General features: G+C 38.0%; 2 protein-coding genes across 2 annotated transcripts; one reads left to right on the top strand and one right to left on the bottom strand.

Moving 5' to 3' along the window:
- Nucleotides 1–700: 700 nt before the first annotated feature.
- Nucleotides 701–5,816, bottom strand: LOC126815957 (probable 28S ribosomal protein S26, mitochondrial). Its single transcript, XM_050542081.2, has 4 exons — nt 5,479–5,816; nt 3,252–3,395; nt 1,957–2,080; nt 701–918 (listed from the first exon to the last, which is right to left on the bottom strand). Exons 1-4 carry the CDS (start codon nt 5,715–5,717, stop codon nt 805–807), a joined length of 621 nt encoding a protein of 206 aa, XP_050398038.1. The 5' UTR covers nt 5,718–5,816; the 3' UTR covers nt 701–804.
- A 226-nt stretch (nt 5,817–6,042) lies between these two features.
- Nucleotides 6,043–18,789, top strand: LOC126815358 (exonuclease 3'-5' domain-containing protein 2). Its single transcript, XM_056099962.1, has 11 exons — nt 6,043–6,172; nt 7,189–7,346; nt 8,298–8,464; nt 9,536–9,661; nt 10,431–10,542; nt 11,704–11,916; nt 13,174–13,342; nt 14,104–14,269; nt 15,295–15,492; nt 16,883–17,014; nt 18,032–18,789. Exons 1-11 carry the CDS (start codon nt 6,121–6,123, stop codon nt 18,240–18,242), a joined length of 1,704 nt encoding a protein of 567 aa, XP_055955937.1. The 5' UTR covers nt 6,043–6,120; the 3' UTR covers nt 18,243–18,789.
- The last annotated feature ends 1,359 nt before the right edge of the window (nt 18,790–20,148 follow it).

The raw sequence follows: 20,148 nt of genomic DNA on the forward strand, positions 1-20,148 counted from the left end.
ATTACGATTCTACTCACACCACTTCCGTTGTCGGGATGGACAGAACTGTGCCAGGACTGAATTCTGCGTCACTCGATTGCAATTCCGTCAATTCGGACTGACAATCGAGCATCCCTAGATCTCTGCCCTAAATGGCCGCATATCCAATAATTACCGTTTTGTTATGCGGTCCTACTCCAGTTAACATCTGTTATACACATAAAGACTAATTAAACTTTTCTAATTTTATTAAATAAAAGTGGAATATATTATTCTCAAGATTCTTGAAATATACTTAAGTGTTTTCGACTAAAATTGTCGAATTAGGACTTAAAATGTAGTCAACTAGTTTAGTGTCTTTTCTCAAGTGGAGCTAACAAGTTTAGTATGACTGCACCAGTGCCATATTCACTCATCTTGGCTCCGGGTTAGCACACAAAGGGATAGGCTAAAACGTGTAAGTGCATTGTAGCGTATAATGGCTATGGAAACAACAGGCACTTGAACCATAGCTAAATGACAGGGCTATTTGGCAGACTGGCCGTCTCCTGCACCCTTGACAAGGGCAAAACACCACAGAAAACCCTGTGAACTTTCTCCATCAACACCATTATCGAACCCCTGACCTTATATTTACTGAGCATGCACCTTACCCACTGAGCCACCGCATGTCCCTGCAAGAAAAGGGGAGTTAACACAGTTAAAAGACTTGAAGAATTAGTTTCTGTAGTTTAAGAAAACTAAATACATATTTATTTCCAATAATGTCACATGATCACACTGCTAAGGAAAGACAACCAATAACTACACTTCTATCACAAGCAGTTATCGTTTTTGATTTTTATTCCTGAATCCAATATTATAGTCACTTTTAGAGTTCAATAATTTCTCAATCTCTTCATCTAAATTCTCCATTGTAATAAACTTTTCCGATGATTCCTAAAAAAATAAAAAATAGTAAATAGATTTATATTTCTTTCTTCATCAAAGAAGTATATCAATATCCAACATAAATGAGAGCTTACATTAGGCCATGCATATAAAAAAAAATATTCTAGTTCAAAGATAATCCATGGTCACTGAAATGAAAATGAAATGGGGTTTAACGTCCTACTGTTCTGCTCCGAACTGGGCTAATGAAGACGGGCATACGCCATATAATGTGCTATGAGGGAAATTTTGCCCAGACAGCGGCACTATGGCCTACTCAAATATAGAATTCCAACTGTCGAGGGATCTTTTACATGCACACCAATGTGTACACGGGACCTCGGTTTTATGTACCATCAGAACGACTAGACAGCTGTCCTTGTCAGGCCCTCTTTTCTGCATCACTGACAAATGCCAGTTGACTCAATGACAGACCTTATGATACAGCGTACACAGGCTAACCATTCGGCCATCCAACCCCCCACTTACTAATGACGGCGTAACAAAGGCATCAAGAATGTGTGTTGATTAATTAATATTGTATATGCAACCAATACTTACTAATTACTGAGCAATAAAAACGTCAAGAATGTGTGTTTATTTATGAAAATAATGTATATTCAGCCAATACCTAGGCCTAATAATGACTGCACAAAGCAATCTGATTAAAATATAGATCTATATTTCGTTTCATTTTTTTATACTTCCGATGGCCTACACTACACGAAGATCTGATCGGTCGTAGTAAAAGGTCGCGTCAGAGGTTGTACGTACGGCTATTGACCCTATGACGTCAGACATTGATTAATCAATCAGTGTTGACTTTTCTAGTGGCTTACCCACAGTTCTGTGCATCTCACGCCAAGAAGTCGCCGTAATAATAGATGATTTCATTGGCTAATCCAGAACGCAAGTTATATAACAACCCTTCTAGATCCTAGTGTAGTACAGACAAATAAAACGAAAGTTTGAACTATAAAAAATGAAACGAAATAGGATCTGTGTTTTAATCAGACTGTGAATATTGTATATTCAGCCAGAACTTACTAGTGACTGTGCAACAAAAGATTCGGTTTCAGTTTTTATTTTTTGATCTTCTTGTTGTTTCTTTAGCTGTTTGTGATATTCAATTTCTTCCCGTTTCTCTCGTTCTTTTTGGAGTCTTTCCTCTCTGAAATTCAATATATCAACATTTGAAAATTAAATAAGGCCAAATAAAAAAATATTTCTGCTTCTTCGATACTACTGCGTCACTTTAAAAAGAGCTTTTTTTTATGGCTAAATCTATTTGTTAAGGCCAGCTCAATTTTTGTCAAGGTTGCCGAGATGTAAACAAGGTTAGGGCACGTGACTGTTGGCGAGATTGTGGGTTACGGTTAGGGTAAGCATTGGAGCTAGGTCCAGGGTTAGGGATAGGGTTTAGATTAGTGCTAGCCCTGTTTACATCTCGTGACCTATGATGGAAAATTGAGCTGGCCTTATCATTTAGTACTAACCCTGCATGACCTGTTTTTATTTCAAAAAATAAAAATCGGTCTCATTAATTACCGCATGTAAATATTTTCCCTGATTTACAGGAAGTAACTCTATAAAAGAATTCAAATGAATACAGAAATGTACTGTAAGCTCTGAGACAATATTTCTGTTCATTTAGGTGCATACATGCATAGTATTAGATTTAGAGTGGTGAGGCCAAAACGGCGGCAATGCTTCCCATGTTAGTTTGTTTTTTTTTGTCGAAGAACGATGGAGGAAAAAAATATGCTCTGCACTTGCAGTGGAGGGTCTGGCATATGCTTTTAAAAGGAGATGTCCATGGGCTGCAAATCATTTACCGGTATATGTAATCTATTAGTATTATCTAGTATTAAAATAATATTCTCTATGTAAGGACTGTGTCTAGTCTTTTGGATAGGATGGCAAACCAAGGTCCTGTGTACACATTGGCATGACAGATAGAATTCGAAATAAGAGCAGACTTTAGCACTGCTGTCTAGACAAAATTTTCCTCATACATGTAGCACACTGTATGACATATATGTCCTTCTTCAACAGACCTGTCGATCCAGAGAGAGAGAGAAACATATGGTTCAATTTTATTTCAATAATTCGCTTGCATGTAGGGTCTTTAGCAGTGGGAGGAAACCGGAGGACACAGAGAAAAAAAAGAGGATGGACAGGAGACCCTACTCCTTGTCATGTACAACCGGGGGAATCGAAACCACGCCAGTTGACTCAATGACAGACCTTATGATACAGTGTGCACGTGCTAACCATTCGGCCATCCAACAGCCCTGTTAATGCAGAAAAGTAGAATGTTAAACCCATTAATTTAACATTACCTGAGTCTGGCACATTCTTCATTCCAACGCCTGTTTATTTCTAATGCTTTTCTATGTTGAACTTCATCTTTTTTCGCATCAATACCTTCTGTGCGAGCAATCTCTTGCTGCCGTTCTGCTTTATTGGCTTGTTGGAAAAAATATCTGAAAGTACATGTATTCTTCATGTAACTATGAATCACTACTCTTTAATCATGAAACATGGACTAAAAACATAACAAATCAAACACTGGTCTGTGCATTGGTTTAAAAATATGAGAAGTTCAGAATTTTTTAGCCCAATGCCATAACTTTCAGTGACGGTCCACTGTCCTCAGTGTTATCAATTATACATTTTTGACTTCTTTGGAACATCTAATGATTTTGACAAAATCTCAGATGTCGGTAGGCTAATAGTTTCTATTTTTCAAGTAGAATTTTGAGATTCACAGGACTTCATTCATTTAGAGACTGCTCCGAATAGTACTGATGTCAATATAGCTGTATTTCTCATTTCATTGTGATCTGATGTATTTACATGCATCCCTAAAGGTTTTTTTTTATGTATCTTGTAATATCTTATCAGTGGATAAAATATGAATCCTTCACTAGAGGGGGGGATTGAATGGTGGCTAAGTGGGTAAGACGCTGGCTCGTTAGCCTGGAGGTCGGGTGTTTGATCCCTGCATTGGCCGAGAAAGTTCATCCAGATTTTCCGGCATGGTTCTCCCTTGTCAGTGATGCAGAATGGAGGGCCTGACAGCTGTCTAGTCGTTCAGATGGGATGAAAAACCGAGGTCCTGTGTACACATTGGCGTGCACGTAAAAGATCCCTTAACAGTTGGAATTCGATATAAGAGTAGGCCGTAGTGCCGCTGTTCGGGCAAAATTTCCCTCATAGCACACTGTATGGCGTATACCTGTCTTCATTAGCCCAGTTCAGAACAGAAAAGTAGAACGATAAACCCCATTTCATTTCATTTCCTTTACTAGAGACAGGGAGAGTTGTGACTACAGTACAGGTATGTACTCTCGTTTTCCCCTATATGTCACTCATACAAATGGCAATAAAATAAGTCATGCACAAATACGTTCAGCACAATCAGCATAATGCAGGACAGAGTATCATCAGGGGTGCCAGTGAAGTCGTCCACAAGCAAAGTCGTCCACAGTGAAGTCGTCCACACCCATTGGTGGAGTCGTCCACAAGGCATTTGTGATGTCGTCCACAACTATTGGTGATGTCGTCCACAACTAAGAATAAGACTCGTACACAATTTACTCGTACTCAAAACGCTGATGTTATTGTTTGTTTTGTTAGTTTGTTGTTCACCGATGTTTTTGCAATGAAGTATACTTGTATTTTGTATTGTTTGTTAATTGGCGTTATGGTTTTAGCATTTTTGATTGATTGATTAGTATTAACAATGTTTTTTTAATAAAGTATATTCATTTTTAATTGATGTTATGATTGTAACATTTTTGATTAGTATTAACAATGTTTTTGTAATAAAGTTTATTGTATTGTTTGTTAATTGGCATTATGATTTTAGCATTTTTGTTTGTTTGATTAGTATTATCAATGTTTTTGTAATAAAGTATTGATTATTATTTGGTGTTATGATTATAGCCACGATTTGTCTGAAGTTTAAACACGCCGCCCATTGAAGATTAGCTAACTGCAACTCACTGTCATAATAATTGTAAAACGGCTTTATCAGAAGTTGGGTCTATATTGACCGTAAAATTTAACATTCATTACCTTCATTAGTTCTTACTGATTTATATCATAAGCTCTAATTATTTACTATGGCTAGTTTCTGTGTAGTATGCTCCAAGGACGTGCGTCCCCGACAAGAGGCATTGCAATGCGATAGTTGTGATCGCTGGCAACATCGCATTTGCAATACGGCCATGAGTCGGGAGGCGTATCGTCAGATCGTTCGTGGATTACTAAATCCAGAAATTATAGTTTTGCCGGGAGAAAGGGTGACCACGCAGAAAAACTATACTAATTAAAAATACATTATGTGTCCCGAAAGTCGTGTGGACGACTCCACTAACGTATTACTATATCCAGAAATTATACTAAGTCGTGTGGACGACTCCACCAACGGGTGTAGACGACTTAACCAGATTTTTCGTGTGGACGACTTTGCTTGTGGACGACTTGACTGGCATTTATCATCAGTATGCTTTGATATCTTTAATTATCTTTATCTATTTAATGTATGATAATACTGTTAACCTCAATGCTTTCATTTCTGTTCTGTATGCGTCGTATTTTGGTTTCAACAGTTCATATTCTTCGGGTAATATCTCTGTGGGTTCCCGAACATAAAAGAGTTTACTTTGTGATTTTGGAACCCATCTCGGTTTCCGCCATCGTATGGACAAAACCGTTACATTATGCAATTTTAAGCACGGTGGAAATTCTGTGATTAGAAATTTTACTGCTTTAGACGCTCTTACTAGTTGAGAAGACATTGTAAATGTTATTTGATCAAGTTTGTTTCTTCTACAAGGGTGACATTGTTTTTATTTGCAAGATAGAGATAAAAACCAGTCACTTGTCGGCCATGCTGCTTCCGGTGTAGCAGGTTTGGATTAGCCAGGAGTTGAGATTACAACATTGTAATATATTTGCTTCATTTTTGGATGATACTGTAAGATAAAACATTTTAAAGACTTTATTTTATACGAAGGATATCATTTTCTGCTAAAATACACTTGAGCCCAAGAGACATTTTTTTTTATCGAACGGGGTGGTGCTATCTCAAATACTATACAGCATTAAACCGCTACACATCATCCAAAACTGGTTGCACCACGAAACGTCAACATGAACGTGGTACAATAACCGAAGATACATTCAATATATTATTAAAAGATGAGTCTTAGAAATCGTGTTGCAATGGCAGTACCAATGGCTGTGATAGGAGGTAATACAAAGATTCTTTTTAATATGAAGTTTAACGTGCCACGGTGTTTTCTGATCCAACCGGGCTAAAAAAAAATCATATTCATTGAAGACACATGCAGTGTAGTATTATGAAGGAAATTTTGGCGACACTTATTTCGAATTCGAAATGTCAAGGGTTCTTTTACGTGTAGTCCAACATATTGATGGTCATCACTATTTTCGTCCTATCCGAATTACAAGATGCTGTGAGTTCTTAAGCCAGGACTCCAAGCTGTAGGCCTATGTCACTGTGTAATGACAAGGGGAAGTAGGCCAGAGGAACTTTCTCGATCAACACAGCCCTTCTGGTTAGCGATCTGATTATGTTCGGTATGTCTAGGTCTAGGCCTACATCCAATTAATTACAAGTGGGATGGGGGGGGATCCTATATATATAATATAATCCTGTCTGTATATTTTCCCTGTTTCACAAGAGGTTCCAATTCCAAATATGTCGTTTTTGGTTTTGGGACAAGTCTAAGCACAGACATTCATGGGTATTTCATGTTTCATTTTCGTGTTTCATCACCTAGAATGTATTGAACTGTAACTATATGAAGAACTAGCCCATTAATGCTAATAAAAATTGTCGTAAACATTCCGTAGTTTCTTCTCTTTAAAGTGTGGCACATACACTCTACAGTTACAACCTCGTGGGTTTTCTCCGGGTCCTCCGGCTTCTTCCCACTGCTAAAGACCCCTACGCACAAGCCCCTATGCACAAGCAAATTATTGAAATAAAAATGAACCATATGCTTGTCCCGAAATTACCTAGTTTGTGTCAAGAGGACGTTAAACCACATTTCTCTCGCTCGCTCTCTAAAATAATTCTAGTCTAAATGTCACTCAATAATAAATTTTATTTCATTGAACTTTGACCAGGCCCTGTATATTATCAGTTCAATTACTAAATGCCATTGAATTATGACCCTGAGTATACCAGTTCAATTACTAAATGCCTTTGAAACAATTTAATGTAATATTTCATTATTTCAGGATATGCCGTTTGGCAATTATGTAGTTCTATTAAACATGAAATAACTAAAAGAAAACTAAAATCTGGTAGACAACCAGATAAAATACATATTGTGACAACAGCTGCTGAATGGGAAGAAATCTGTCCTATAATACTTGACCACACAACATATACAAAGGTAAGGCTGTAACACTTTTATTTTCTGTTCTACTAGAATATCTGTTAAAATTTGCTTCTTATTTCTAATTTAAAAAAACAAAAGTACTTGGTTGTACTGCTTAAAGGTCACCGGAAAAGCTTCATAATTTTTTTTAAATAATGCAAGTAATTATGTCAACATATCCTTTCCATAAATATAACATGGTCCCGAATGTCAATGTTACCTGCTACAGTTAAGTTTCAATGTGAGTGGTTGTAACTTTCCGTCAATACACAAGCCGTGATGTCATTTTAGTCCTGCTGTTCTTCTCCTATACTGGGGGGTTGGATGGTCGAATAGTTAACATGTGCATGCTGTATCACAAGGCCTGTCATTGAGTCAATTGGCGTGGTTTCGAATCCCTGGTTGTACGTGACAAGGAGAAGGGTCGCCTGTCCAACCTCGTGGGTTTTCTCTGGGTCCTCCGGTTTCCTCCCACTGCTAAAGACCCCTATGCGCAAGCGAATTATTGAAATAAAATTAAACCATATGTTAGTCCCGAAAAGCCTAGTTTGTGTCGAGTGGACGTTAAACCCAATCTCTCTCTCTCTCTTTCTCCTATACTGGGCTAGTGAAGACGAGCATACTCCATACAGTGTGCTAAAAGGAAAATTTTGCCTGGGCAGCAGCACTATTGCCTACTCTTATATCGAATTCCAACTGCCAAGGGATCTTTTGTGTGCACGCCAATGTATACATGGGACTTCAGTTTTTTGTCCCCTCCTAACAACTAGACAGCTGTCCTTGTCAGGCCCGCCGTCCTGCGCCATTGACAAGGGGAAACCACGTCGGAAAATCCTGATGAACTGTCTTGGCCAATGGAGGGATCAAACACGCCACCTCCAGACTAGCAAGCCAGCATCTTACTCACTTAGCCACCGTGACTCCAGAAAACTAAGATTTATAATATTGTTATTTTTATTATTCTAGATTATTGGTTTAGATTGTGAATGGGTAATAGATAAAGCCAAGGGTATAGTTCATCCAGTAGCTTTACTTCAACTTGCTACATATAAAGGATTATGTGTACTGGTGAGATTGTGCTGTATGAAATCAAGTATTCCAAAATCTTTATTAAAACTTCTTTCTGATAGAAGGTAAGATATATAACAGTACGAATTTAGACGACATATTATAGTGCCGGGAGGGGGGATGGTCAAATTGTCTAACACTTGCCATTTAGATCATACGGTCTGTCATTGTAATAAACTGGCGTGGTTTGATCCCAGCGTGTATGTGACAAGGAGAAGTGTCGCCTGTCCAACTTCGTGAGTTTCCTTTCCCTGCTAAAAACACCTACGTGCAATTGAATTATGGTATTAGAATAAAATTGACTATTATCTTAGTCTCAAATTGACTGCTAGTAAGACTTAACTGCTGTGGCCGTATGATTTGTAGCCGGGAAACCTATCTTATCTATACCAGTACATATTTTTGTATATTACCAGTACATATTTTTGTATATTATCAGTACATATTCTTGTATATTACAACCAGTACATATTTTTGTGTATTACAACAAGCATATACTTTTGTATATTACAACCAGTACATATTTTTGTATATTACAACCAGTACATATTTGTATGAAATGAAATGAAATGAAATGGGGTTTAACGTCCTACTGTTCTGCTCCTATGCTGGGCTAATGAAGACGGGCATACGCCATACAGTACAGTACATATTTGTATGAAATGAAATGAAATGAAATGGGGTTTAACGTCCTACTGTTCTGCTCCTATGCTGGGCTAATGAAGACGGGCATACGCCATACAGTGCACTATGAGGGAAATTTTGCCCGGGCAGCAGCACTATCGCCTACTCTTATATCGAATTCCAACTGCCAAGGGATCTTTTACGTGCATTCCAATGTATACACGGGACCTCGGTTTTTCGTCTCATCCGAAGGACTAGACGACTGTCCTTGTCAGGCCCTCCGTCCTGCATCACTGACAAGGGGGAACCATGCCGGAAAATCTGGATGAACTTTCTCGGCCAATGTAGGGATCGAACACCCGACCTCCAGGCTAGCGAGCCAGCGTCTTACCCACTTAGCCACGTGATCCCCCACATATTTTTGTATATGGTAACCAGTATATATTTTTGTATATGACAATCAGTACATATTTTTGTATATTACAACCGGTATATATTTTTGTATATTACAGTATATTAAAGGTAGGAGTAGCAGTAAAAGATGATGGAAAGAAATTATTAAATGATTATAGAATACCTGTACAAGGATGTGTTGATCTTCGTCATGTCTTATCACGGGTTAGAGGATACTATCACTGGTAATCATATATCTCTTCATAAAAGGGGAGGGGGGAGGGGGGAGGGGGGTCACAGTAGCCCAATGAGTAAGATGTTGGCTTGCTGACTTGAAGGTTCCATGTTCCATACTTTTGTTGGCTGAGAAAGTTTATCATGATTTTCCAGTGGTAGGGCTGTGTATTTTGGCCAAAAATCATATTGCAATATATTGCGATACTTGACAAAAAGTATTGCGATATATTACAGTATTGTAATACTTCAATAAAGTCAGTGCAAAACCTATAATATGACTGATTACGTGAATACACATTTCACTTTATTTGTTTTTACAACTTTACACTTGTCTTTGGACAATTATTCTTTACTGCAAATCCTAAATAATATGACTGATTATGTAATCGAGTGCCCGGTGAATATAAAACAAAAGTAGAACAATATTGATACAGCAAAAATGTTTCCATAAAGTGTATCGCGGACGATCATATTGCAATATATCGATATATAGCAGTATTTTTTGACAGCCCTATGCAGTAGTGTAGGACGGAGGACCAGGCAGTGGACGACGTATAGTCGTTCAGATGGGATGAAAACCTGAGGTCCTGTGTACAGATTGGCATGTCCGTAAAATATCCCCTGACAATAGGAATTCAAAAAAAGAGTAGACCGTAGCGCTGCTATCCGAGCAAAATTACCCTCATAGCATACTAAATGCTGTATGCCCGTCTCCATTAGCTAAGCCGTTTCAGAAAAGTAGGACATTAACCACATTCCATTCATTTGATTTTCTAGTAAAACAAGGGGGTTAAAAGGATTAGCTGAGGGTGTGTTAGGTTTTACTCTTCAAAAAGATTCATTAATAAGATGTGGTAACTGGGAAGCAGACGTGTTATCAGATAAACAGGTAGGAACTGAATAACCATCTCTTAAATTAAAGCACCTGTCTTCGGTTTCCTCCCACTGCTAAAGACCCCTATGCGCAAGTGAATTATTGAAATAAAATTAAACCATATGTTATTCCTGAAATGACCTAGTTTGTGTGTCGAGTGGACGTTAAACCCCATTGCTCTCTCTCGCTCTTAAATTAAAGTAAATTCCACTCTAATATGTACTGAGATTGATTATTTAAAATTTATTTGGTATACACGTAAAACAAGTCTTGACAGTTGGAATTTGAATTAAGGATAGGGCCATTGCCAGGGAAAAATTTGTCTCAGCATATTGCATGGCCTGTGCCCATCTTCGCTATCCCAGTTGGTCCAGAAATATATTCAGAATATATTCCTGCTTTTATATGCTTGCTGAGTTAAACGTATAATGTTGTGAAGTACTGTAATTATAGGCACAGATGCTTGATGTCCGCCCTCGTCCCTTCCTACTCAAGCTCAAGCCAGAGATAGTCAAAAATGGCATCTACAGTGTTGGATTTTTTGTAAATTTTCGGGGGGGGTAGGCTGTTGTGTGCTTTTCACACCTTTAGCGCTCGCAAATTGTAACTACAATACTTCAATATAGAGTTCTACTATTGCTGGACACTCTCGCCCCACCACAACCCCCACGCCCCCACGCCCCCAACCCCCTGCTAAAAATCATGAAGTAGTCTCAAAAGGGGAATTTTAATTCATTTGCAAGTTGTTAGAATATATTCCTGTTGTTATATTACGGGGGGTTGGATGGCTGAATGGTTAGCATGTGCGCGCTGTGTCATAAAGTCTGTCATTGAGTCAACTGGCGTTGTTTCGATTCCCCGGCTGTACGTGACAAGGAGTAGGTTCGCCTGTCGGACCTCGTGAGTTTACTCCGGGTCCTCCGGGTTTCCTCCCACTGCTAAAGACCCTTATGCGCAAACCAATTATGGGAATAAAATTGAACCATATGTTAGTCCCGAAATGACCTAGTTTGTGTCGAGTGGACGTTAAACCCCATTTCTCTCTTTCTCTGGTGTTATATTACAGATAGAATGTATTCCTCTTGTTATATATATAATATATTCCACTTGTTATATTACAGATAGAATGTATTCCTCTTGTTATATATATAATATATTCCACTTGTTATATTACAGATAGAATATGCTGCATTAGACGCTTTAGTTGGAATAGATATTTATACCAAGCTTGTTATAACCAAATTATTAGGTTATATACCTAGTAGAACAGAACTGGATAAACCAATCTACTCACAAGCTGATTTTAACAGGGTATCAACATCATTATGTCAGGGACTGGTTGATATTGCCTATAAAAGAAATGTGGATGATACTTCTAATAGTAAACAGGTAAGGAGCCATCTTCGATAAAAACATCTTCAGATATCCCAGATTCCAGATGCTCACTATAATTAATAATTAGAGGCAGTCCTGATTATGAGGGGAAGTCCTAATTGTAAGCGGGGCTGGGTTGCCTGTCCAACCTCGTGGGTTTTCTCTGGGTCCTCTTGTTTCCTCCCCCCTGCTAAAGACCCCTACGTGCCCGAAATGACCTGGTTTGTGTTGAGTGGATGTTTAACCCCATTTCTCTCTCTCTCTTTGGAGTAGGGTCGCCTGTCCAACCTCGTGGGTTTTCTCTGGGTTCTACGGTTTCCTCCCACTGCTAAAGACCCCTACGCGCAAGCGAATTATTGAAAGAAAATTTAACTATATGTTAGTCCCAAAATGACCTAGTTTGTGTCGAGTGGAGGTTAAACCCCATCTCTATCTCTCTCTCTCTCTCTCTCTCTCTCTCTCTTTTTATACAACTGAATAAAATTTCTGGATGTTTAACCTAGCAGCAGATATCCTTTGACTAAGTCATGGATCTTATTGAATTAGGACTTAAAGGGATATTATTGGAGATTAGATAAAGAGTTGACAGTTCTTGCTATAATTATTAATAGTTATAAAATAGTTAACGTAAATAGAATATGCTGAAAATTTTAGTCAAATTGCTCCACTCTGTACCAAGATATTAGCTTTTGAATTTTAGGCTAGCCTCAATCATCATTATTAAAGTCTTGATTAGCCATTTTCACGTTTAATTACTTTTCTGAAAAAATATTCCAATCCCCTAAATATCGCCGGCTAGTGATGGCATCTAGAGTTGATTATGGTCTGGATAAGTTAATTAATGTCTAATAAATAATTTAGATAACATTTCAGGAAAAAATAAAGCGAGAGAGAGAAATATGGGATTTAATGTCCACTCGACACAAACCAGGTCATTTCGGGACTAACATATGTTTCAATTTTATTTCAATAATTCGCTTGCGTGTAGGGGTCTTCAGCAGTGGGAGGAAACCAGAGGACCCATAGAAAACCCACGAGGTTGGGCAGGCGACCCTACTCCTTGTCACTTACAACCAGGGAATCGAAACCACGCCAGTTGACTCAATGACAGACCTTATGATACAACACGCACATGCTAACCATTCAGCCATCCAACCCCCCCCCCCCCCCCCCCCCGGCCTAAATAAAGATCTGCAGTAGGCAGACTTACCTCTTGCATAATGTATGTTTAAATCTAGTATTTTTTATCAATAAATGTGATGTTTTTTCCAGTCAGTAAATGGTGTAAGTAATAAGAAAAATAAAACGAGCATGGTACGAGCGTATTCATCACGGATTCGTCCATTATATCATAATTGTCATCTAGAAGCACCTGATGGTCAGATGTTATGTACATGTGATTTAAGTAAAGCTAGATGGTATTTACAGAAAGGTTTGGGAGGTAAGTTATATTGATAGGCCCGGTGGGACGATTTACCCAATACTACCCAATACCACCCAATACCACCACACCAATCAGTATCACCACTATTGAAGCGAAATTGATATTTAAAACATAGGGCTTGGCAAGGAAATGTGTTTAGTCGATTAGAAGGGATAATTATACCATTAGCTTAACATCCACTTGACACAAACTAGGTCATTTAGGGACTAATATATGGTTCAATTTTATTTCAATAATTCACTTGTACGTAGGGGTCTTTAGCAGTGGTAGGAAACTGTAAGACCCGGAGAAAACACATGACGCTGGATAGACAACCCTACTCCTTGTCACGTACACCTTGCATTGCACTTATAACAATAGACAATAGATTTTAGTATTTTGTTTATGTGCTCTTTGCACCAATGGTATAAAATATTACTATTATATAAAATATTACTTTATGTATAATATTACTTGTATAAAATGTTATTTGTATAAAATATTATTTGTATAAAATATTATTTGTATAAAATATTATTTGTATAAAATATTATTTGTATAAAATAGTTATTACTTGTATAAAATATTACTTTCATAAAATATTACTTTATGTATAAAATATTACTTTATGTATAATATTACTTTATGTATAATATTACTTGTATGAAATATTACTTTATGTATAATATTACTTTATGTATGAAATATTACTTGATTAAAATATTACTTTATGTATATTACTTGTATAAAATTAATAATGATTTTCTTCTATTTTCTAGACAAAGTAAATGATGATCCATTAACAATAAGATTAAGATTTGAACCATCCGGCCGACCAGAAACAGAAGAGAATTATTATTTACAATATAAAGATAATGTGTGTGTTGTTTGTGGCAAATCAGAATCATATATCAGGAAATTTATTGTACCTCAAGAATACAGAAAGTACGTTGTTTTTTTGTGCTAAAATTTACAAGAATAGAATACAAATAATTTCATTTATGAACATTGGTCCAGTCGGAGCAGAACATTACTGTAATCTGGGTATCATTTAATCTTGTATATTTAGCTAAATTTCTTTTACATTCATTCAATTCATTCTCGATCACTGTTAAGAAATAAACAACCCAATTGATTATTAAATTAAATGCTTGTAAATTAGACACTCATTATCAAAATTAAATGGTCAGCTTTAAACTGGACACAAGTACAATTTAGATGATTTGGGGTGATTTTAAATGATTTTTAATGGAGTTTTAAACAAGGTTTGATATTGAATGAATGTAAATGAAATTAGTGACCCTGGTTACAGTGACAGAAGGACGATAAACTCCATTTCATTTTCATTTCTATTGTTTGGAATGATCTTTTAATTTTGTATAATTTTTTTGTTTTCTAGATATTTTCCGTAATTTGATGAAAGCTCATACATCCCACAATGTGTTACTATTATTTTTTTTTCTAGATATTTTCTGTATTTGATGAAAGTTCATACATCTCACAATGTGTTACTATTATTTTATTTTTCTAGATATTTTCCGTTCTTGATGAAAGTTCATTTTTTTCTAGATATTTTCCGTATTTGAAAGCTCATACATTTCTCGATGTGTTACTATTATTTTATTTTTCTAGATATTTTCCGTTCTTGATGAAAGTTCATTTTTTTTCTAGATATTTTCCGTATCTGATGAAAGCTCATACATCTCACAATGTGTTACTATTATTTTATTTTTCTAGATATTTTCCGTATTTGAAAGCTCATACATTTCTCGATGTGTTACTATTATTTTATTTTTCTAGATATTTTCCATTCTTGATGAAAGTTCTTTTTTTTTTCTAGATATTTTCCGTATCTGATGAAAGCTCATACATCTCACAATGTGTTACTATTATTTTATTTTTCTAGATATTTTCCGTATTTGAAAGCTCATACATTTCTCGATGTGTTACTATTATTTTATTTTTTCTAGATATTTTCCGTATTTGATGAAAGCTCATACATCTCACGATGTGTTATTATTATGTCCACCTTGTCATCAGATTAGTTCCCAGTACGATACCGATGTTAGATTACAACTAGCAGCTGAATGTGACGCACCATTAGAGTCGGGGATTTCTTCAAAATCGATACAAGATCAGGGTTTACAGAAAATAAAAGCAGCTGCAAGGTAAATCTGAGAGAGAGAGAAATAGGGTTTAACGTCCACTCGACACAACTAGGTCATTTCGGGACTATCATATGGTTTAATTTTATTTCAATAATTCGCTTGCGCATAGGGGTCTTTAGCAGTGGGAGGAAACCGGAGGACCCGGAGAAAACCCACGAGGTTGGACAGGCGACCCTACTCCTTGTCACATACAACTGGGGATTCGAAACCACGCCAGTCGACTCAATGACAGACCTTATGATACAGCGCGCGCACGCTAACCATTCAGCCATCCAACCCCCCCTGCAAGGTAAATCTATTCTGTTACTTTAACATTTTGTTCTTCTCTGGGGGGTTGGATGGCTGAATGGTTAGCGTGCGCGCGCTGTATCATAAAGTCTGTCATTGAGTCGACTGGCTTGGTTTCGAATCCCTGGTTGTACGTGGCAAGGAGTAGGATCGCCTGTCCAACCTCGTGGGTTTTCTCTGGGTCCTCCGGTATCCTCCCACTTCTAAAGACCCCTACGCGCAAGCGAAATATGAAAATAAAATTAAACCACATGTTAGTCCCGAAATGACCTAGTTTGTGTCGAGTGGACGTTAAACCCCATTTCTCTCTCTCTCTCTCTTGTTCTTCTCTGTTTTTATATGCCCATATTTTCATGTGGACGTATGTTGTCGTTTCCCCTGTGGAACTGTGGAATTTTAATGATTTTCCTAGCACTGTGCATCAATTGACAGTTTTAAAAGGAATCTTAAAACCCATCTTTTTAGAAACGTTTTCTTTTAACTGTTGATAGCGTACTCCTTTTAACTAGTGTTTTTCTTTTAATTTACCATAATGTTACCAAACAGCAACTTTGGTTGGATTTGAGGACATCTATCTATACTAATATTTGTTTGTCTGTCTGTCTGTCTGTTCGGGTTTGGAGGCTACACTAGGTCTGCCCCGAGTCTGAAATTTGGGGTATAGGGGTAGCTCGGACCGGGGAGTAACATAGACCAGGTGGCGTTAGTCTACCACTTCCGGTTTCGGAATTATGACCCCCTTGCGAAGCCGATCTGTTCGGGGTTGGCGGCTACACTATGTCTGCCCCGAGTCTGAAATTTGGGGTATAGGGGTAGCTCGGACCGGGGAGTAACATAGGCCAGGTGGCGTTAGTCTACCACTTCCGGTTTCGGAGTTATGACCCCCGTGCGAAGCCGGGTATCCTGCTAGTTATTATTATTAGTTGTAATCTATTTCTGTTACTATAATGTTTTGTTCTTTTCTGATATGAATTTGTTTCTTTTACTTTTATAATTTATGGACAGGCTTTAAGATGTTTAAAAAGGAGTTGTTCAGTAATATTTATATTTTAATTTCCCCAAATTGTGGAATATATATTTGAATATTATTTTTCTCTTTCAGGGCACTAACTTTAAGTAGAGCTAAAATACCCGAGAAAAGATTAAAAGAATTAGAAGAAACAGTTATGACATATTTTGGTGTTGATGTTTTAACGGATGAATTAATACAAGAAGTTCTAGATATGGATATTAGGTATAACTTCTCTTCCTATATTCGGGTGGTTGAATGGCCAAGTGGTTAGCGTGTGCGCGTTCTATCATGAGGTCTGTCATTGAGTCAACTGGCGTGGTTTCGATTTTCCAGTTGTACGTGACAACAAGTAGGGTCGACTGTCCAACCTTGTGGGTTTTATCCAGGTCCTCCCACTGCTAAAGACCCCTACGTGCAAGCAAATTATTGAAATAAAATTGAACACTGTGTTAGTCTGGAAATGACCTAGTTTGTGTCGAGTGGACGTTAAACCCCATCTCTCTCTCTCTATCTCTCTCTCTCTACCTATATTCACTGGCTCACTGAGTAATATGCTGGCTGGATAACTGTGGACAGTTTCTACTTGAAATGAAATGAAATGGGGTTTAGCCTCCTACTGTTCTGCTCCGACCGGGCTAATGAAGACGGGGCGTACGCCATACAGTGTGCTATGAGATACATTTTGCCCAGACAGCGGCACTATGGCCTACTCTTATATCGTATTCCAACTGCCAAGGAATCTTTTACGTGCCCGCCAATGTGTACATGTGACCTCATTTCGAGACTAACATATGGTTCAATTTTATTTCAGTAATTCGCTTGCGCGTAGGGGTTTTTAGCAGTGGGAGGAAACCGGAGGACCCATAGAAAAGCCACGAGGTTGGACAGGTGACCCTACTCCTTGTCACTTACAACCGGGGAATCGAAAACCATGCCAGTTGATTCAATGACAGACCTTATGATACAATGTGCATGCGCTAACCATTCGGTCATCCAAACCCCTTATAAAAAAACGAGTGGGGTTGTATGGCCGAATTATTGACATGAAACTGAAACATGTGACCTAGTTTGTGTCGAGTGGACGTTAAACGCCATTTCTCTCTCTCTATAAAAAACGAAACGAAATAGGATCTGTGTTTTAAACAGATTGTGTCATAACCAGTGGCAAAGACACTTTTGGCACATAGTCAGAATTTCAGCCAATTTTTACAAATTTTGTTATATATTTTTATCTTTCAGGGTATATAATTCCGAATACATTCCACATGCTCAAAAAGTTGTAAATTATAAAAATAAACATGGTGGATTACTGGCCTTTGAGCGAATGTGGCGTAAACATTTTGTAGATATGATGAATCCCGAGTTTCTACCTCCACTTTGGTCTGTTGATCACACCCATCAACAAATCGCTAAACTTAATAAAACTTCGGGAGAACCTCACTACACGTAAAACATAACCATCAAGACAAACCCGCGGACAAGACAAACTTCTAGAGAACGTCACTACACGTGAAACAAAACCGATAAGACCAACCAGCGGACAAGATAAACTTCAGGAGAACATCACTACACGTGAAACAAAACCGATAAGACCAACCAGTGGACAAGATAAACTTCAGGAGAACCTCATGATCACTACACGTAAAACAAAACCCACAAGACTAACCCGCGGACAAGACAAACTACACACACATTGCAAGAAATAAACAATAACTATCAAATCATATTAGGAAGCTAGTATGAATGCCTTCTGATAGCTATCTGTCTTTCTGCAAGTGCAGGAGAACCACACTAAACTACACAAAACTGACAAGACCAACCTGTGGACATGATAAACTGGTTGAGACATTATAAGAAATAAACAACGGATATCAAATCAAGTGAATGGATCCACTGCGCTGTACAATCCTGGCCTGTAATGATACCAGCTTTACTCAGAATTATAAAAAAATCCATGATTTATGTTGACGCAAAAATATAAAAGCTTATTGTGATAATTTTGTATTTATTAACAATCTCATTTGTTATTTGGGGGGGGGGGGGGGGTCACGGTGGGTAAGATGCTGGCTCGCTAGCCTGGAGGTCGGGTGTTCGATCCCTGCATTGGCTGAGAAAGTTCATTCAGATTTTCAGATTGTCAGTGATGCAGGACGGAGGGCCTGACAAGGACAGCTGTCTAGTCCTTTGGATGATACAAAAAACCGAGGTCCCGTGTATACATTGGAATGCACGTAAAAGATCCCTTGACAGTTGGAATTCGATATAAGAGTAAGCCGTAGTGCCACTGTCTGGGCAAAATTTCCCTCATGTCACACTGTATGGCGTATACCCTTCTTCATTAGCCCAGTATAGGAGCAGAACAGTAGGATGTTAAACCCCATTTCATTTCATTTCATTTCATTTGTTATTTATTAGGCCACATCAATTTGGTTTTCTGTTCTTTGGGATCTTGATAAATAAATAACCACTTGAATCATGTGAAAGATGTTTAGTTTATAATTTCACAACTTAATAATTTAGAACTAAAAGTTTTTAAACAGCACAACCAAGTACTTTTGGTTTTTAAATTAGTCCTTCGCCTCAACGGGGGTTGGATACGCCAAATTTTTAGCGCTGTATCATAAGGTCTGTCATTGACTCAACTGGCGTGGTTGTATGAGACAAGGAGTATATGGTCGCCTGTCAAACCTCTGGGGTTTCCTCCCACTGCTAAAGACTAGAAACTGTCCTTGCTAGGATAAAAGATATTGCATAGAGAATATTATTTTAATACTAGATAATGGATGTCTCCTTTTAAAAGCATATGCCAGGCCCTCCTCTGCTTGCACATTAGGGGGTGGATGGCCGAATGGTTAGCGTGTGGGCATTGTATCGTAAGGTCTGTCATTGAGTCAACTGGCGTGGTTTCGAATCCCCAGTTTATGTGACAAGGAGTAGGGTCGCCTGTGCAACCTTGGGGTTTTTTCCGAATCCTTCGGTTTTCTACCACTGCTAAAGAACCCTATGCACAAGCAAATTATTGAAATAAAATTGAACCATGTGTTAGTCCCGAACTGACCTAGTTTATGTGGAGTGGACTTGAAACCCAATTCTTGGGGGGTTGGATGGCTGAATGGTTAGCGTATGCGCGCTGTATCATAAAGTCTGTCATTGAGTCGACTGGCCTGGTTTCGAATCCCCGGTTGTACGTGACAAGGAGTAGGGTCGTCTGTCCAACCTCGTGGGTTTTCTCCGGGTCCTCCGGTTTCCTCCCACTGCTAAAGACCACTACGCGCAAGCGAATTATGTAAATAAAATTAAACCATGTGTTAGTCCCGAAATGACCTAGTTTATGTGGAGTGGACTTGAAACCCAAT

Source organism: Patella vulgata, chromosome 3 (assembly GCF_932274485.2).
Source record: "Patella vulgata chromosome 3, xgPatVulg1.2, whole genome shotgun sequence".
NCBI classification, from domain to species: Eukaryota; Metazoa; Mollusca; class Gastropoda; family Patellidae; genus Patella; species Patella vulgata.

What these genes read in the sequence shown, in the direction of transcription:
- LOC126815358 (XM_056099962.1), top strand. Translation starts at nt 6,121, where the DNA reads ATGAGTCTTAGAAATCGTGTTGCAATGGCAGTACCAATGGCTGTGATA. An exon ending in AAACTTCTTTCTGATAGAAG is followed by an intron (nt 8,465 to 9,535) that starts GTAAGATATATA and finishes TGTATATTACAG; the next exon opens with TATATTAAAGGTAGGAGTAG. An exon ending in ACGTGTTATCAGATAAACAG is followed by an intron (nt 10,543 to 11,703) that starts GTAGGAACTGAA and finishes GTTATATTACAG; the next exon opens with ATAGAATATGCTGCATTAGA.
- LOC126815957 (XM_050542081.2), bottom strand. Translation starts at nt 5,717, where the DNA reads ATGTCTTCTCAACTAGTAAGAGCGTCTAAAGCAGTAAAATTTCTAATC. An exon ending in ACAGAAATGAAAGCATTGAG is followed by an intron (nt 3,396 to 5,478) that starts GTTAACAGTATT and finishes ATGTACTTTCAG; the next exon opens with ATATTTTTTCCAACAAGCCA. An exon ending in CTTTTGTTGCACAGTCACTA is followed by an intron (nt 919 to 1,956) that starts GTAAGTTCTGGC and finishes TTATTTTTTTAG; the next exon opens with GAATCATCGGAAAAGTTTAT.